Source organism: Falco cherrug, chromosome Z, assembly GCF_023634085.1.
Source record: "Falco cherrug isolate bFalChe1 chromosome Z, bFalChe1.pri, whole genome shotgun sequence".
Lineage (NCBI taxonomy): Eukaryota > Metazoa > Chordata > Aves > Falconiformes > Falconidae > Falco > Falco cherrug.
The window spans coordinates 69,248,994-69,263,836 of NC_073720.1; the positions used below are offsets into that span (position 1 = coordinate 69,248,994).

A 14,843-nucleotide genomic window follows, 5' to 3' on the forward strand; every position below is an offset into this window, starting at 1 on the left:
ACCAGGCAGCCTGCCTATTTGGATTTTCCTGCTAGAAAAGCAGGCAGGAGGGCACCAACTGCATTTATTGACCTATTGAGCCAGATTCCTGCATGCTGCCAGCACAAAAATAGCAGCCCTCTCTGGATTTTATGTCTTTGCTTTGTTACAGTCTGGATCACACTTGTTTTCAAAACAACCTTCAACAGACATAAATACACCTGTCATCGGAAACAAATACGCCTGGAATGATTAACTGATACTTCCCGGCAGTAACCCCCATACCTCTGTAATAGCACTTAAAAAAATGAGCAGGGATCACAGAGGGGAAACAACAGCATGCAAGACATTAGCTATGTGCCTCACTCACTATTTTTTCAACTTTACACTAGTGGATTACTTTCTTAAGCACTCTGGGGACAGAGACAGCAAAGAACAGCTTTTGTTGGCAAAGGCAGGCAGTTTCTCACACATGGTTCTATTTTCCATGGCTCATCCAGCAAATTGTATGCTAAGCCTAAAAAAACAGCAAGGAACAAGTCCATCCAAGGGGGGGCTGAGTAGAGCAGATTTCACATCCCTGTGTGCTGGCAGTCTAGCAATGGTGTTGGGAACTTGACTAGGAGCTGGTGGGAAGCGTCCCATGCCAGGGAGACATGAGCAGCAAGATCCTCAGTGCTGCCCAGGGAGTGAAGAGCCCCGTTCCCGGCCAGGCCACCTAGGCCTACACGCAGCCAGGAGAGACACAGTCAGCATTATTAATCTTCCAGCATGAACTGAAACGTCAAGACTTTTGGTCTCGGCCAGAGTCCAGGCAGCACAGATGAACTGCCACAGCTACCCTTTGTGTGTTTAAAGGACAGCTGTCTCACGTCCCCCCTCACCACTGGAGGGCTCTGCCTGCTTCGTATTTTTCCAATTCTTAGTCCGTAATTAAGGCAGTCAAGACATCTATTAATTCCCTTACCAATGAAATATTACTTTATGCAGTGTCATTCTTTCACACACAACGACACTGTTGAAATACAGGGCTCACAATAGCTTAAGGCTTGCAAACAGAAGGTAAGATCCCTGGTTTGCATCTGCAAACCTGCTCGTGCAAAGCAGGCCAGGGAACTGTTCCACATCCATGCCGGGCCAGACCAGCAGTCCAACCTGTCTGTGCCACTGCAGGGAATCTCCTGAGATCCCGATGAGTGAAGGACAGTAGGTGGACTGCAGCTTTGTGGGAAGGCAGCTGGAAAACTCTTGAGGTCTGTATTCAGACTGTGAAATGCTCAAACGAGGGTTACGCTGGAGGCACAGACCATATTTCTAAGACACTAGAAGCTCTTCATAGACTGAAAAGCCAGCTTGCAGAGTCACTATGCAGGTTAACATACATTAGTGTGCTTGCCTTGACGTTACACTTACTGAGGTGGCTGCCCTGTTTCAAGTGCGGCTATTTTGAAGGACACAACATCCCCTCACTCCCTTTAGTTCCCATAACTAACACCCTCTCCTGAGAGAATACTGGTCCCAATCTTTTTGATGCTTTCTCCCTCAAGCGTTCTCTCAGCCTTCCTGGCCAGGCCAGCACTGTATTTGGTCATCAGTAATTCTCCTTCCATAAAGACTGTGTGAGGCTTGTGCTACGTCACGGGCCGTAAGACCAGCACCCGCTCCAGCCCACCCGCCTAACGGGCACAGGCAGGCTGCCGGGCCTCCAGCACTGCCGAGGCCGCGCTCCCCGCGCCCGCCGCTCCGGGGGCACCAGCTCGGCCCCGGTGGCTCCGGCCGCCCCCCAGCCTGCCCCGGCCCCCCAGGCCGAGCCCCAGGCCGCAGCGCCCCCCCGCGGTGAGGGCCCGCCACGGCCGCGGCGCCCCAGTGCGCACGCGCGCCACCCGCTCCCGCCCCGCGGCCCGCCACGTTCCGTACGCCTGGGCCGGGAGGGCGGGGCGGCCCCGAGCCATGTGGCGTGGACCGGAAGCGGAAGCGCGCAAGGTCGGAAGTCGTATTAGAGGAGGCGGCGGGTTCTCCCTGAGCGGTAGCGGCGGATCAAGATGTCGATCGAAATCGAGTCCTCCGAGTGTGTATGGCGGCGCCGGGGAGGGGTGCCGGCCCTGGCCCCGGCCCCGGTGTCGGTCCTGGTGGCGGGGTGGTGGCGGGAGAGGACGGGGAGGCCAGGCCGCCGCGGGGGCCGCTGCGGGGGCCGCTGCGGGGCGGTGCCGCCGTGGGGAAATGTCTGTCCCTGAGGTGTTCTGGGGATTGGGGGCCGTCGCGGGGTTGGCGGGAGGGCCCGCTTCTCCACGGCTGGGCGCCTGGGCGGGAGGAGGCTGCGGCAGCCGTGGAGGAGGACGGGGAGCGGTAACCGGTGGGGCTGGTGCCGTGACTGCCTGCGGTTCCCCTGCAGTGTGATCCGGCTAATCATGCAGTATCTGAAAGAGAACAGCCTCCACCGAGCCCTCGCTACCCTTCAGGAGGAAACCACTGTATCCCTCAACACTGTGGACAGTATTGAGAGCTTTGTGGCTGACATCAACAGTGGGCATTGGGACACAGTGCTGCAGGCCATACAGTCGCTGAAGCTGCCCGACAAGACTCTTATTGATCTCTACGAGCAAGTGAGTGAGGGCAGGCTGTGTATGGACTTTTCTGATCTGGCTGGAAGCTCCCGTCTGGGGTTTTCCACTTACCCTTGGCTAATGCAGATGCTTATCTCTTGATGCAGGTTGTGCTGGAGTTGATTGAGCTCCGGGAACTAGGTGCTGCCAGGTCTCTCCTGAGACAAACAGATCCCATGATCATGCTAAAACAAACACAGCCAGAGCGGTACATCCACCTCGAAAACCTTCTGGCCAGATCTTACTTTGATCCTCGTGAGGTATGTTACGCTCTTGCTAGAGACTTTGCAATGCTGCCTTGCATGGCCCCGAGCATTGGTCCAGGTTGCTAATGGCTTGTGGCATCTTTTCTTTTCCATACTGGGAGTGAGACTGCAGCTTCCCAGTTTGATGATTTTACAGGCTTTATGAAGGGTTTGGCAAATGATGTGTAACACTTGATGACAAGGCAGCAGAGTAGTGGTTTTGAAGTATACTTCAGGTGGAAATTTGGGGATTTATACGTGTATCCTGCCACAGGATCTGTGCCTTGCTTTTCCTGTCTTGTATGTGGAACAAAATGTGCGTTTTGTAAATTAAATTGCTGTTGTGTAATAACAAGGCGTTATTTCTGGTTAGGTCATTTTTAGTGAAAGCATATCCCAAATGTTTCAAGCATTCATGTTTAAAGAGAAGGGCAATTTTGAAGGCCTGATAAAACATTGATCTGGAAGGGGCTTCAGTTCAGAGCAAAGAATGTTTTAATGGAAAATAGTTTAGAAGAATCACTTAATAAAAATAATTTCTCTCTAGGCATACCCAGATGGAAGTAGCAAAGAGAAGCGGAGAGCTGCTATTGCACAAGCTTTAGCGGGAGAAGTCAGCGTGGTACCTCCATCTCGTCTTATGGCGTTGTTGGGACAGGTAATCATTGAAAAATGTTTTAGTAGCTATGTCAGTTTCTGTAGATCTTCGCTGTGTGAAACTGATTATGATGTAGTTCATTCTCATGGTCTATAAAAGTAAAGATTAGGTATTGCACATTTACATGTGATATAGTTAAAAACTGTATTTTCTCTATGTGGCATGGACTTAGCCATTGCAGGAAAAGTCAGCACTCCAGCAGTAGATTTTTTCCCATAGAATAAATACTTGGTGCATAGAGAAGGTTATTTTCAAAATACCTGCTAATATACACTGTTTCCATTGTTGTACTTACAACATCTTTGGTTCTGAAAGTGTAGTCATTGATACTTTCTGCAGACAGTGTTTCCTGTATTTTGCTGGTTTATGGTTTACATCTTACTTTTAAAGCTTTTAAGTACGCCAAGTAAATACTCTTGGCGTAACAGGTATGTCCTGTGACTGAAGACAGCTCTCTGATGAAGGGGTTGTATAACATTCCGTCTTTTGATTGAAGTTCACTTATGCCTTCCAAGAAAGCTTAGATGTCATTTTTAGTTTTAATGTATACAGTTCTAAGCAAATAGACAGTAGGTCAGCTAGTTTAAATCAACACGCAACTGAACCCACACTATGTATGTGCTGTATACTGCATACTGAAGGTAGAATGAGTAGGGTGGGCCTGAGTCATTCTCACTTTCAGAAAACATTTGGGGATAATGTTTTATTCTGTTTATGGTGATGAGTTAGGAAGAGTAATCTGCTAAGTCTTGTTTCAAGTAACTGCAGTCTATTTGTCTCAAACTGTACAGTTAGTAAGGGTACAAGAAACTGTTGCTGTATTGTGTTAATTAGAAGCAAGTTTTGATGAGGAGGATGTATGTTAACTGATACCTAATGATAAGGCTTTCAACTCCTCAAAAGGCACTGAAATGGCAGCAGCATCAGGGCCTGCTTCCTCCTGGTATGACGATTGACTTGTTCAGAGGCAAAGCAGCTGTGAAAGATGTGGAAGAAGAAAAGTTCCCCACACAGCTGAGCAGACATATTAAGGTGATGTTGTGTTTGCTTTTGTGTATTGCTGCAGCTTCTGCAGCTTGTTCCTTCCTGTGCTTTATGTTGGGAGAGAAGAGTAAACCTTCTGAATCCTGTTCTCTTTTTTTATAAATAATTTCCCTCTCTTTCCTGGCCTCCAAAACCGCTTAAGTTTTGATCATGAACTACTGCATACCAGGTCTACTACTGTGATCAGTATCTCCTTTTAAAGGATTTTCTTGTACATCTTTCAAAAGAGAAAGAAAACTGTGCTGTAGTGACATAGTTGTCCTGCAGAACTCACAATTTGCAATAGGCAGTTTCCTTCTGCGAAAGCTTTTCAACTTCACCAAGCAGTTCTGTAGAGTGAGAAGTGTTAGTTAGTTCACTGGCTCTACCAGTTCCCACAATGAACAGAAGATAATGTTTTTCAGAAGTCGTAATTAGAACTTGTGAAATCAGTTTGTTGCGTTCAGTAGCAGCTTTGTAAAAATGCTTTATTAGAAAATATTTTGTCTAGCAGCACTGATCTTTGGATTTTTTAGTTGATTAGTGAAAACTTTTCTATACTTAGTTGTCATGGTCACTTGTATTTAAAAAAATTTAAATAAAAAATTATATATAAAAATAGCAGATATTGTCTGTGAAAATTTTAGTGGAGAAACATCATTCCAAGTGAAGCAACTTGTACTACTTCAGAATTTTCTGATGTCTGCTAGGTGTATATGTTGGATGCTGGAAAAGAGTTTGTTAACATACACAACTCACTGCAAAATACAACAGTCCCAACTGTTTCTGTAAGCATGGAATGTTTGATGTAATTTGCACAGATATTATCAGATCAAAAAGAGTGGGGTTTTCTTCTTGTTTTTGGAGTGCTAGTATGTAGGTATTGACAGGTATTTTTATATCTTAACATTAAATTTGTGAATGCAGATCTCTAGAAAGTACTGTATTTTTGCCACCAGAATGAGACTACAGTTTTGTTTTAATGAGTTGCTGCTTTAAAATTGCTTATTAGGCTTATTTTATGTTCTTCTATAAAACAGTTTGGGCAGAAGTCACATGTGGAATGCGCTCGCTTTTCCCCAGATGGACAGTATTTGGTTACTGGCTCTGTTGATGGTTTCATTGAAGTATGGAACTTCACTACTGGAAAGATTAGGAAGGTAAGTTGCATCTAATTTCACACAGATAGCTCATTGGCTGCAGCATCTGGTTTTATTCCTTGAGATTATTTGTTTGCATTTCTCATTTTGACTGGTGGATCTTTTGCTTTCATTTAGGATCTGAAGTACCAGGCACAAGATAATTTTATGATGATGGATGATGCAGTGCTGTGCATGTGCTTCAGCAGAGATACAGAAATGCTGGCAACTGGAGCACAAGACGGCAAGATCAAGGTACCGATCTTCTTGTACATTATGTTGCTAAAGGTGTTGACCAGAGTCACTTGTGATTGCAATAACGTTGCAATTCCATATAAAACTAAATTAAATTTAGCATGGCTCAGAAACAGATACATATTATCTCTGTTTTTTAAGACTCTGTGATCTCATAACAAAGTAACCACCTCTGTTTCATTCGCTGTTTCCTCTCCAGGTGTGGAAAATCCAGAGCGGTCAGTGTCTGAGAAGATTTGAACGAGCACACAGTAAAGGTGTTACATGCCTCAGTTTCTCTAAAGACAGCAGCCAAATCCTTAGTGCTTCTTTTGATCAGACAATCAGGTAAATAAACTGGGAATGTGAGCTACAGTGTAGGAGAAAACAAAATTTTCATATTAAGCAGTTAAAGTTTTGAGTACAGGTTCATTTGATGTTGGATTCAATCTTTTTGCGTTGAGTTTTAATCCTAATAGGGGAGCGTGACTGCTGAGGGTTGGAAAGGAACAGTTTGAAAGTTTGGCCTTTTCACCTTGCTTAACTTGCATTATGCCAGGGCTAGAGGCCAAGTTCTTCTTCTGCTTTATTGTCATTTATGTTGATCTTGCACATTTTCTTTATGGGAGACTCCTAGCTTAACAGTAATCTCAATCTTCGAATAACATTTTTTATAATAAGCTTAGGGTAGAAAAGATCTGAGATAACAGTTTGATGTAAATTTTTTTTAAACAGGCTGATCATACTGACTAGCTTTAATAGATGACATGGTAGTTGGTTCCATCCAGTTTATTTTCCTTGTGAAGCACTATCGTGCGCTGCTCTTGTACTATCTGAAGAAATCTTCTGAGAGCAGCTTTAAGTATTTTGGTGTGTCTTCTCTCTTTCCTCCTGATAGTTGCTGAAGAGCACAAAATTTCCCAAAGTTCCCAAAGTGCACTTGAGAAGTTCCTACAAGGGACCTCCAGGAGCTGAAATTCTGAATGTATATAAGGAAAAACAACTTTTTTTCCCCTTGAGAAAGAAACAGTGCTTGGACAATGCTGAGAGAGTTGGGTCAGGCAGGGGGTGAATCTCAACCCTTGAAGACTTTCTTAGACCACGAGTGACTTGGAAGTTGATGCTGCTTTGAGGAGAGCGGTGGAACAGAGATCTTCTGAGGTCTCTTCCAGCCTATGTTATTCTGTGGTTCTCTGACATGTACCGCTGTTCTTGGAATCTGTTAGAGAAAAATCATGTGTCCAGATGGTTTATACATTTACGCTGGCGAAAGAAAAAAATTTTCAGTGATGAAAAACAGCCATAGAAATAGGATCATTTTTCTCTTCAGTCCCTAAAGGTAATTCCAGTTTCTCCACGCTGTCTCTGCGTTCTGCCTTTGGGCATGGGAATTCTTTCCCTTTTTTATGTGAATCATCCCTTGCTCTGTAGCACCAGCACCATGTCGGGCTATGAGCTGTGGGGTTTTTTTTTAAACCAATATGTAGTTCAATTTCCCAGTGTCTGTGGCATTCCTTTTGGGCAGTGAAACTGTTCAGGATGATGAAGACCCACAAGCTGAGATCTTGGCAACCCAGGAAGGGGAGTTGAGTCCTTCTACAGGCTTTGAGTTGCTTTGGAGCACAGTCCAGTTACCCTACCAACTTGCTGAACTACAGTTTTTAGCTCAGTTACAGTGGTTGGATAGGAGGTCTGTCTGTGAAAATCCAAGGAAGTACATCCATCTTAATGTGGATGGGCTAAACTGAACAAACTTCGCATTACCCGACACTTCCCATGTGCTAAGACTTACATGCGTACAGTTGCTGCAGCTTTTCTGGTGTGCAGATCATCTGTTGAGCAACAGCATGATAAAGCAATGGATTGCTGTGGGAGTATGAAGGTGGTTAGGCTTGCATCTGTGCTTTGAGAAAGCTCAAGTGTCTGGGCAACCTGTGTAAGGCAGACTAAACATAAATTATAAAGTATTTTAGAATGTACCTCTAGGGTGTTGCGACGGAGGGAAGACACAGTCACTCAATATGAGTGAGCAGCAGACTTCGTTTATTGTACCTTACAGTCACCTTTTATGCCTTCTTATAATTAGCTCATACATATTACAAAAGTTAAGCTCATTATTGGTTAGTTGCCTAAATACCAAGCCCGCCCCTTGTTTCTCTTCTGTAGTTTTCTGTTCCCACCTGCAACATTCTTTTCCCACCAAAATCTTCCTGTTACTGTGTAACAAGGACAGCCAAAGACAGTGTATTTTGCTTTACTTCAGATAAGCTGAGAGCGATGTGCATTTTTGTCCAGCCAGCTGGACTATGTCTATGTGACCCTTTTCAGCTAGCCAGTTATCCACACTAGGGGTCTTTAGTCTAGTAATCTTTACAAAGCACAACCAACCTTTTGGCTAGGGCAGCTTGCTCACAACCTTGTCCAGATGAGCTCTCAACTTCTCTGGGTGAAGACTGCACTGCTGCTCTTGGCACCTGTCCTAAGCCTGTGCAAGCCTCTTGGAGAAAATCCTGTTTGGATTTGGAAAGACATTTTGGTTTTGTGTTTTTTTTACTTTACAACCTGTGCCCTTTGCCTCAAGTCCTTTAGCTGTGTACCTCTGAGAAGAATCTGATTCCACTTACTCTGTAAAAGCTAGCTAGGTGATGATGTTAACCCAAGAGTTAGAAGTTTTTCAGGTATTTAGTAAAGATTGAGATAGCCTCTTTTTTATTATTATTTTTTTTTTTTAAATTAAGGATCATTGCAGGGTGAATAAAAGCAAGAATGAAAGTTCATTGTAACTTTCAATACTGGTTAATAGTGACAAAAATACTCAAATTCCGTTCTAATCTAAGCTACCAGATGAGTGGCAACCTTGTCAAACCCTTGTTCCTGCAGTTCTTAGCATCTGGAAAGCATTGCTTAACATTTGTGTAGTGCAGTAATGACGCTGCACCTATTTGGTGTCTTGTTAACTGAGTGGAATTTGCTTAGTGCTGGGCAGGTTTGGTTTCAGACAAAGCTCTTCTGTTGCTATGCAGACACATTGGTGCAGTTGAAAGCAGCTTAGATCAGTTCTGACTAGTTTAGTTGGTTTTCTTCTTTGGCGTTACTGTAACTTAATAATAACTTGTTTTGTTTAACTTTTTTGTCTACAAGGAAGACAGCAGTTAGATGCTCCTGAACTTTCACTTTTCTGGGGTGAACACACCTGGTCCTTTCAGCCTCTCCTTCTGCATCATGTGGTCCAGCCCTCTGGCCATCTGTGTCCAAAACTAGACACAGCCCTCTAGAAGGGGCTACACCTCTGCCAAGTAGGGAAGAACCTTGATCTGCAGACTGTGCCTCTACTAATGCATCTGGTGTGTGGCTGGGTTTCTGCAATGCCACAGCACACTGCTGGCTTTCACTTCATTCTCCCCAGGGCCTGCCATGTTCTTTAGTGCAGATCTCTGCAGCTGGTCAGCCCCCAGATGATTCTGATGCCTGAGATGGTTCTGCAATCTGTTCTCAATATCATGAGGTTTCTCTCAGTCCATCAGTCCAGTCCATCAAGGTTTCCAGCTTTCTAATCTGTCTTTTCAAAACTTGAGTTGCAGTATATGGGACTTACATTGGGAATCAGTTTGATCCACTGCTTGATAACTGTATGCTTTATGTTTAATTGAATGTAATATGTTTAATAGCTCTAGGCTCTTGCCTGTACTGTAGACCTCAGTGGTGCTGCTTTAGATGATAAAGAAGAAATGTGTGGATCTGTAGGCAGCTGCACAGTTGAATAGGCATTACAAAACATCTTAATGAGAAATGTTAATCTGTTTAAATTATGTTATATATGAACTATAGCATAAGCATTTTAATTGAAATTATGTAAGGTTGGATGTTGAATCAAGGACAGCAAGCTTCAAATGGAATAAGGAATTTCATTCTCAAGGCTGCAGACATGCTTGAAAACCCTATTTCGGTAGCCAGTAGATACTACAGTTTAAGGCTGATACAGATTAGCAGTATAATTTCCTTTTAGATGACTGAGCAAGCTCTTTGCAGAATTGCACAGTAAGAGGCAATGGCAGCAGCTTGTAAAAGAGAAAAAAATCTGGCTGAGTGTAAGAGAATTTTTCTTAAGTCATCTGGACAAGGCCTTAGTTAAGGCCCTGAGCCAGCTGACCTCAAAGTTTAAGAGTCTGTTGGACCAGAGACTTTCAAACTTAAATCTGTAATTTTTGGTTTTTTTCAGCTTCATAGTTTCCCCTTTCGTAGTCCTATCTTTTAATATATACAGTGTGTACTACATACAGGTACTTGAGGCTGAGGATTAATGGTATTTCCTTAAGCTTTTCAGAGTAACACATAATGCCTTTGATGGAAGGGGCTTGTGATAAAGACTTACAGCTTGTGGTTTTTTTAGCATTTTATTTTGTTGCCTGTCAAAGAGTATCACAGATTTAAAATACAGTGAAGCCAGGGGGTGTTTCAGACTACCTCGGTTGCTTACTCGTTTGTGACCTCTGTTGTGTGACAGGATTCATGGTTTAAAATCTGGGAAGACTTTAAAGGAATTCCGTGGACATTCTTCATTTGTTAATGAAGCTACTTTTACTCAGGATGGCCACTACATTATCAGTGCATCCTCTGATGGCACAGTGAAGGTAAGATAGCATTTACCCTTTGTAAATAACACATTCAGACTCATTCAATGTCTTTCTGCTTGTGAACTTTGCTGTAGATTGGTGTAAAGGAGAACTGATTAAGTTTCATATTTTGCTTACAGACTGCTGCAGAGCCTGTTTCTGCTGTATTGATGAAAGGAGAGCATCAGTGCAGTACTTACCTGCCTGCTCCTGCTTTATTCTAGAAACAGAATTGACTGTGACACCTCTTGTTCTAGAGTGTGGGAATTCCCTTGTCTGAAGCAATGGCTTTTCTTGCTTATGGTGTATGGCACCTGTCTGTTTACTGGTGCATAGGAGTGCCTCACCATGTAAATTGGGTAATACAGCATTAATGATACTGGTTGTAGAAGTGATAGGTTTGGCTTCTAGTCTTGGCAAAGAGTGGAATTACTCCATGTATAGTAGTTAAGAGGAATAAATCGTTGTATACAGGGCATTTCTGAGTACTAATAAATAAATTAATATAGAGACAGCTACATGAAGCAGGGGATCGATACAGGGCATTGATGCAGTGCATGGGGAGTGGGTAAACAGATCTGGTTTATATACGTGGCCTAGGAGAGAGTGATAGATTTTGCTCATATTAAATGGGGCGTTACTTCAAACTTGCACTCTTTGCTAGACTGCCCCAGTCATAGGGATAGCATAAGAATGTGGTATATTTCTATTGTACTAGTACATAAACAGCAAAAGTATTCCACAGAAGGTGAGTTACATTTAATTTTAAATATTAATCGGGCAGTTCCATTTGCTGTTTCTAACAGCTAGAACAGCCTAGTGTTAAGCCTGAAGCAGCTGTGAGCTAGAATGTCTCTCCCACTAATACCAGTGAGGCTTGCTTTTTCAGCAATTTTTCTTTTTTGGTGTCTGTCTTGTGTAAGGCAAATAGCATGTTGCAGAGGCTGCACATATATTCATAGATGCCAGCTAAAACCAGAAAGCCAGTCTGGACTCACCCCTCAGGGAATATGCTTAATGAAAGGGAGCCAGGCTGAATTTGGATAATGGAAATTCACTTTCAGTTCAATTATAGTGAAATTGTTCATGGTGTCCACATGTGAAAACAGATGTGATAAGTAATTTTTCCCTTCAGGAGCCTTAAAAAATCTGAATCCTGTTACTCTGAATCAGCTAATTTTTGTTTGATTTTTTTAAAGCTAATTGGTTTTATTTTTCATACTAGGTTTGGAATGTGAAGACAACAGAGTGCTCAAACACCTTCAAATCTCTTGGCAGTACTGCTGGGACAGACATTACAGTGAACAGTGTCATTCTGCTGCCTAAAAACCCAGAACACTTCGTTGTGTGCAACAGATCGAATACAGTTGTCATTATGAATATGCAAGGACAAGTATGTGATCTTACTGGTGTCCTTTCAAGTCTCTTTCTGTCATTTTAAGAGTTCCAAAAATGTAGTTAATAACATACCATTGGGTTAAACCTAATTTTTCCAGTTTACTTGCATGACAAACTATCATAAACCCAGGTTATAGAACAGCTTGATTGCAGAAAGCAATTGCAGCTATGGAGAGATGCTGTGTTCTAAACATAGTTAGTACTGCCTAAATATTTGCCCTGATCATAGTAATGATGTACTGCAGTTTAATCATGCCAAATATTTTGGGGGGTATCTTTACAGATTGTAAGAAGTTTTAGCTCTGGTAAGAGAGAAGGTGGTGACTTCGTCTGCTGTGCACTTTCACCTCGTGGTGAATGGATCTACTGTGTTGGTGAAGACTTCGTGCTCTATTGCTTTAGCACAGTGACTGGCAAGCTGGAGAGAACTCTGACTGTAAGTTCTTGGCTTTAAAACTCTGCAAAAGCTAAACACAAGGATGGTCTAATTGTTATTTACAGAGTCCATAAGGATAAGTCTCGTACCAAGGATTTTCACCTCTAGCAGCCATGATTGGTAATGAATGCATTCCAGAACACTTGGCTGTAGCATGTCTCTAGGTTTTTTTAGAACCATTTAAATTTTAAAAGTTATGAAGATGTTAACCTGCCATGCCAAGAGTGAATTGGTTCAAACTTACTTGAAATAGAGCATGTCTTGACCTGGGCTCCACCTGATGTAGAATCTGACCAATTTAAATCAGATTTAAAGCTGTCAAGCTTAAATTTGCCTTGGATTAAACTAAGGAGGAATAGCAGCTTGAATGTCCACATTTAATGGGGAATACTTAGATCTCATGGATTTCAGTGGATGTCAACCTTCACTGAACCTTCCCTTGCCTAGCAAAAAGCAACTGCTACATCACAAAAATTGTTTGCAACTGGAACTTAACATTGTGTGTGTGGGTACCTTCCTCTGCTTTTGCTGTATACACAAAGCATGCTGAACCTCAGTCCACCTTTCCCCGGGTTCTTGTTTGAAGAGGATATTTGGCTTGAATCTGCTAAAAGAAGAATCTCCTGATGCATCTTTCTGCTTATTTGCTAGGTTCATGAAAAAGATGTCATTGGCATTGCTCATCACCCCCACCAGAACCTGATTGCCACTTACAGTGAAGATGGCCTCCTCAAGCTCTGGAAGCCATAGCTTGATTTTACAAGGACTGAAGAAATGTGCCTGTTAGTTGCAGGTTATTGGTGTTTGTGCTTTAACAAGGTCTGAATGCACAGAGTGTGATATTTGCTCCATTTTCTGTTCAGGTTTCCAGAGAATGAAATTTTTACTACTTGATCTAAGGTTAGGTAGATTTATGCTTAAATATAGCATCAGTTAAATAGTTGTATTTTTTCCAGAGTTGCTGAAGCAACTTCAGTGACAGTTTTTTAACTGTCTCCTGAAATCTGTTCTCTTCCAACAGTAGTGTTTATAAAAGTTGAACAAGCTGGGAACTATACGCACTTACAAGTGGTTGCTGACTTCCTAGAATACAGTAAAATGCTTTTTTTGAGTGAATTAGCTGAAATGGGAAAGCTTTCTCTTTTCCATTGCTGAAACAAAATCAGAGTTTTCCTGGAATGCAGATGAGGCTTTTCTGTCCTCAGCTTGAAGGTAGAGTGTTTTCTAGTCCTGTTGGTTTTGCTGTGTTCAGATTTCACTGTAATTATTCCGGTATTTTATGTATGTATTAATATACATACATAATACATGTCACATAGCTTCCTCAGAATGAAACTATTCTTCCCCATCTCCTAGTACTTCCTGCTGTAAACCTGCCTAACATGGCAGTGAGATGTAGGGTGGTTTTTTGGGAGGCAGGTTGTTTGTTTAATTCCTAGTTTTTTTACTTCCTTAGATATGGCAATAAAGTTGTTTTTTAGGTAGCAAAGGGGGATTATTTTTTAGGTAGCAAAGAGGGATTATTTTTCCTGCCTGAAAAGACACAGGTGTTTCAGAAACATTTGACAGTAATACATCTGACAAGCTCCACTGGCAGGTAGTTAGTACTTTTGATACAGGAGAAGATCTTGACAATTTTTTTTTAATATTATTCACATTGCTTTCGGATTACACATAACTACTAATCCTCAATGTAAACTGTATCTTACGTTGTTCTTTAGAAGAAGAGTAGTTGTAGCAAATAGAACTGTCAGAATCCTGAATGTTTAAAGATTGAAATAAATTCTGCAGCTTAAAACTGAGAAAATCTGTCATTTCTTATGCTTTTTATTCAAGAGTTTGAGTTCCTTGCATCAAGTACTCAAAACAAAAACGCAAAATGTGCTATTACTTACAAACAGGCAATGGTAAAACTTAACTCTTGGGCTGCAGCTGTGATTTGTAAAATAGGTAGCAGGTGGCATAAAAGTACAATGGTAATCGTAAAAATGTTATTTTTTTTTTAAAATGTGTTGATCTTTTATAATGTAATCTAGGAAGACATGTTATCTCTGGAGAATCGGCCAGGTATTACACCACTGACCTGTATGTAGGACTTGAACAAGGCAACATCTAGTGCTGTAACTAATCATATTAAAGAGAACGTTATTCACCTGTGGGCCTTGCTTTATTCTTGAATTATTTTGCTTGAAGCTGTTGAGTTCTGTCATACATGGAGGAGTGCAGAACGCTTTGCTGGGGGGAGCGCCATGTAGTGAAAGTCTCATGGGTCAGTCAGTTCATGCTCCTGTTTCTGAACTGAGGATCAATGAGTTTCAGCCTTGCTTGGGCAGAATCCAGCTCCCTGTCTGTGTATTTTGCAGAATGTATGTGAAAGAGCTACTGCTATTGCAGCATAAAATGAGTGCCCTTAGGTTTTTGCAGTTACGCAAGTGGTGGATGTAAAGTCCTTTTTTTAATGTTAGTGGAACAGGTGCGTCTGTAGATGCAGGATATAGTCTTGCTCTGATATCAC

General features: G+C 42.4%; 1 protein-coding gene across 2 annotated transcripts; it reads left to right on the plus strand.

Annotated features, from left to right (window-relative positions):
• The first annotated feature begins 1,910 nt into the window (after positions 1 to 1,910).
• SMU1 (SMU1 DNA replication regulator and spliceosomal factor) lies at positions 1,911 to 14,486 on the plus strand. 2 transcript variants are annotated; one of them, XM_055699537.1, is made up of 12 exons: positions 1,911 to 2,051; positions 2,372 to 2,582; positions 2,690 to 2,842; positions 3,375 to 3,485; positions 4,389 to 4,517; positions 5,549 to 5,668; positions 5,786 to 5,902; positions 6,102 to 6,229; positions 10,386 to 10,512; positions 11,720 to 11,887; positions 12,176 to 12,328; positions 12,980 to 14,486. In XM_055699537.1, exons 1-12 carry the CDS (start codon positions 1,930 to 1,932, stop codon positions 13,076 to 13,078), a joined length of 1,638 nt encoding a protein of 545 aa, XP_055555512.1. In that variant the 5' UTR covers positions 1,911 to 1,929; the 3' UTR covers positions 13,079 to 14,486. The 2 variants fall into 2 exon arrangements, with proteins under 2 accessions (XP_055555512.1, XP_055555513.1); XM_055699538.1 differs by having other exon boundaries at positions 1,919 to 2,047.
• Positions 14,487 to 14,843: the final 357 nt, after the last annotated feature.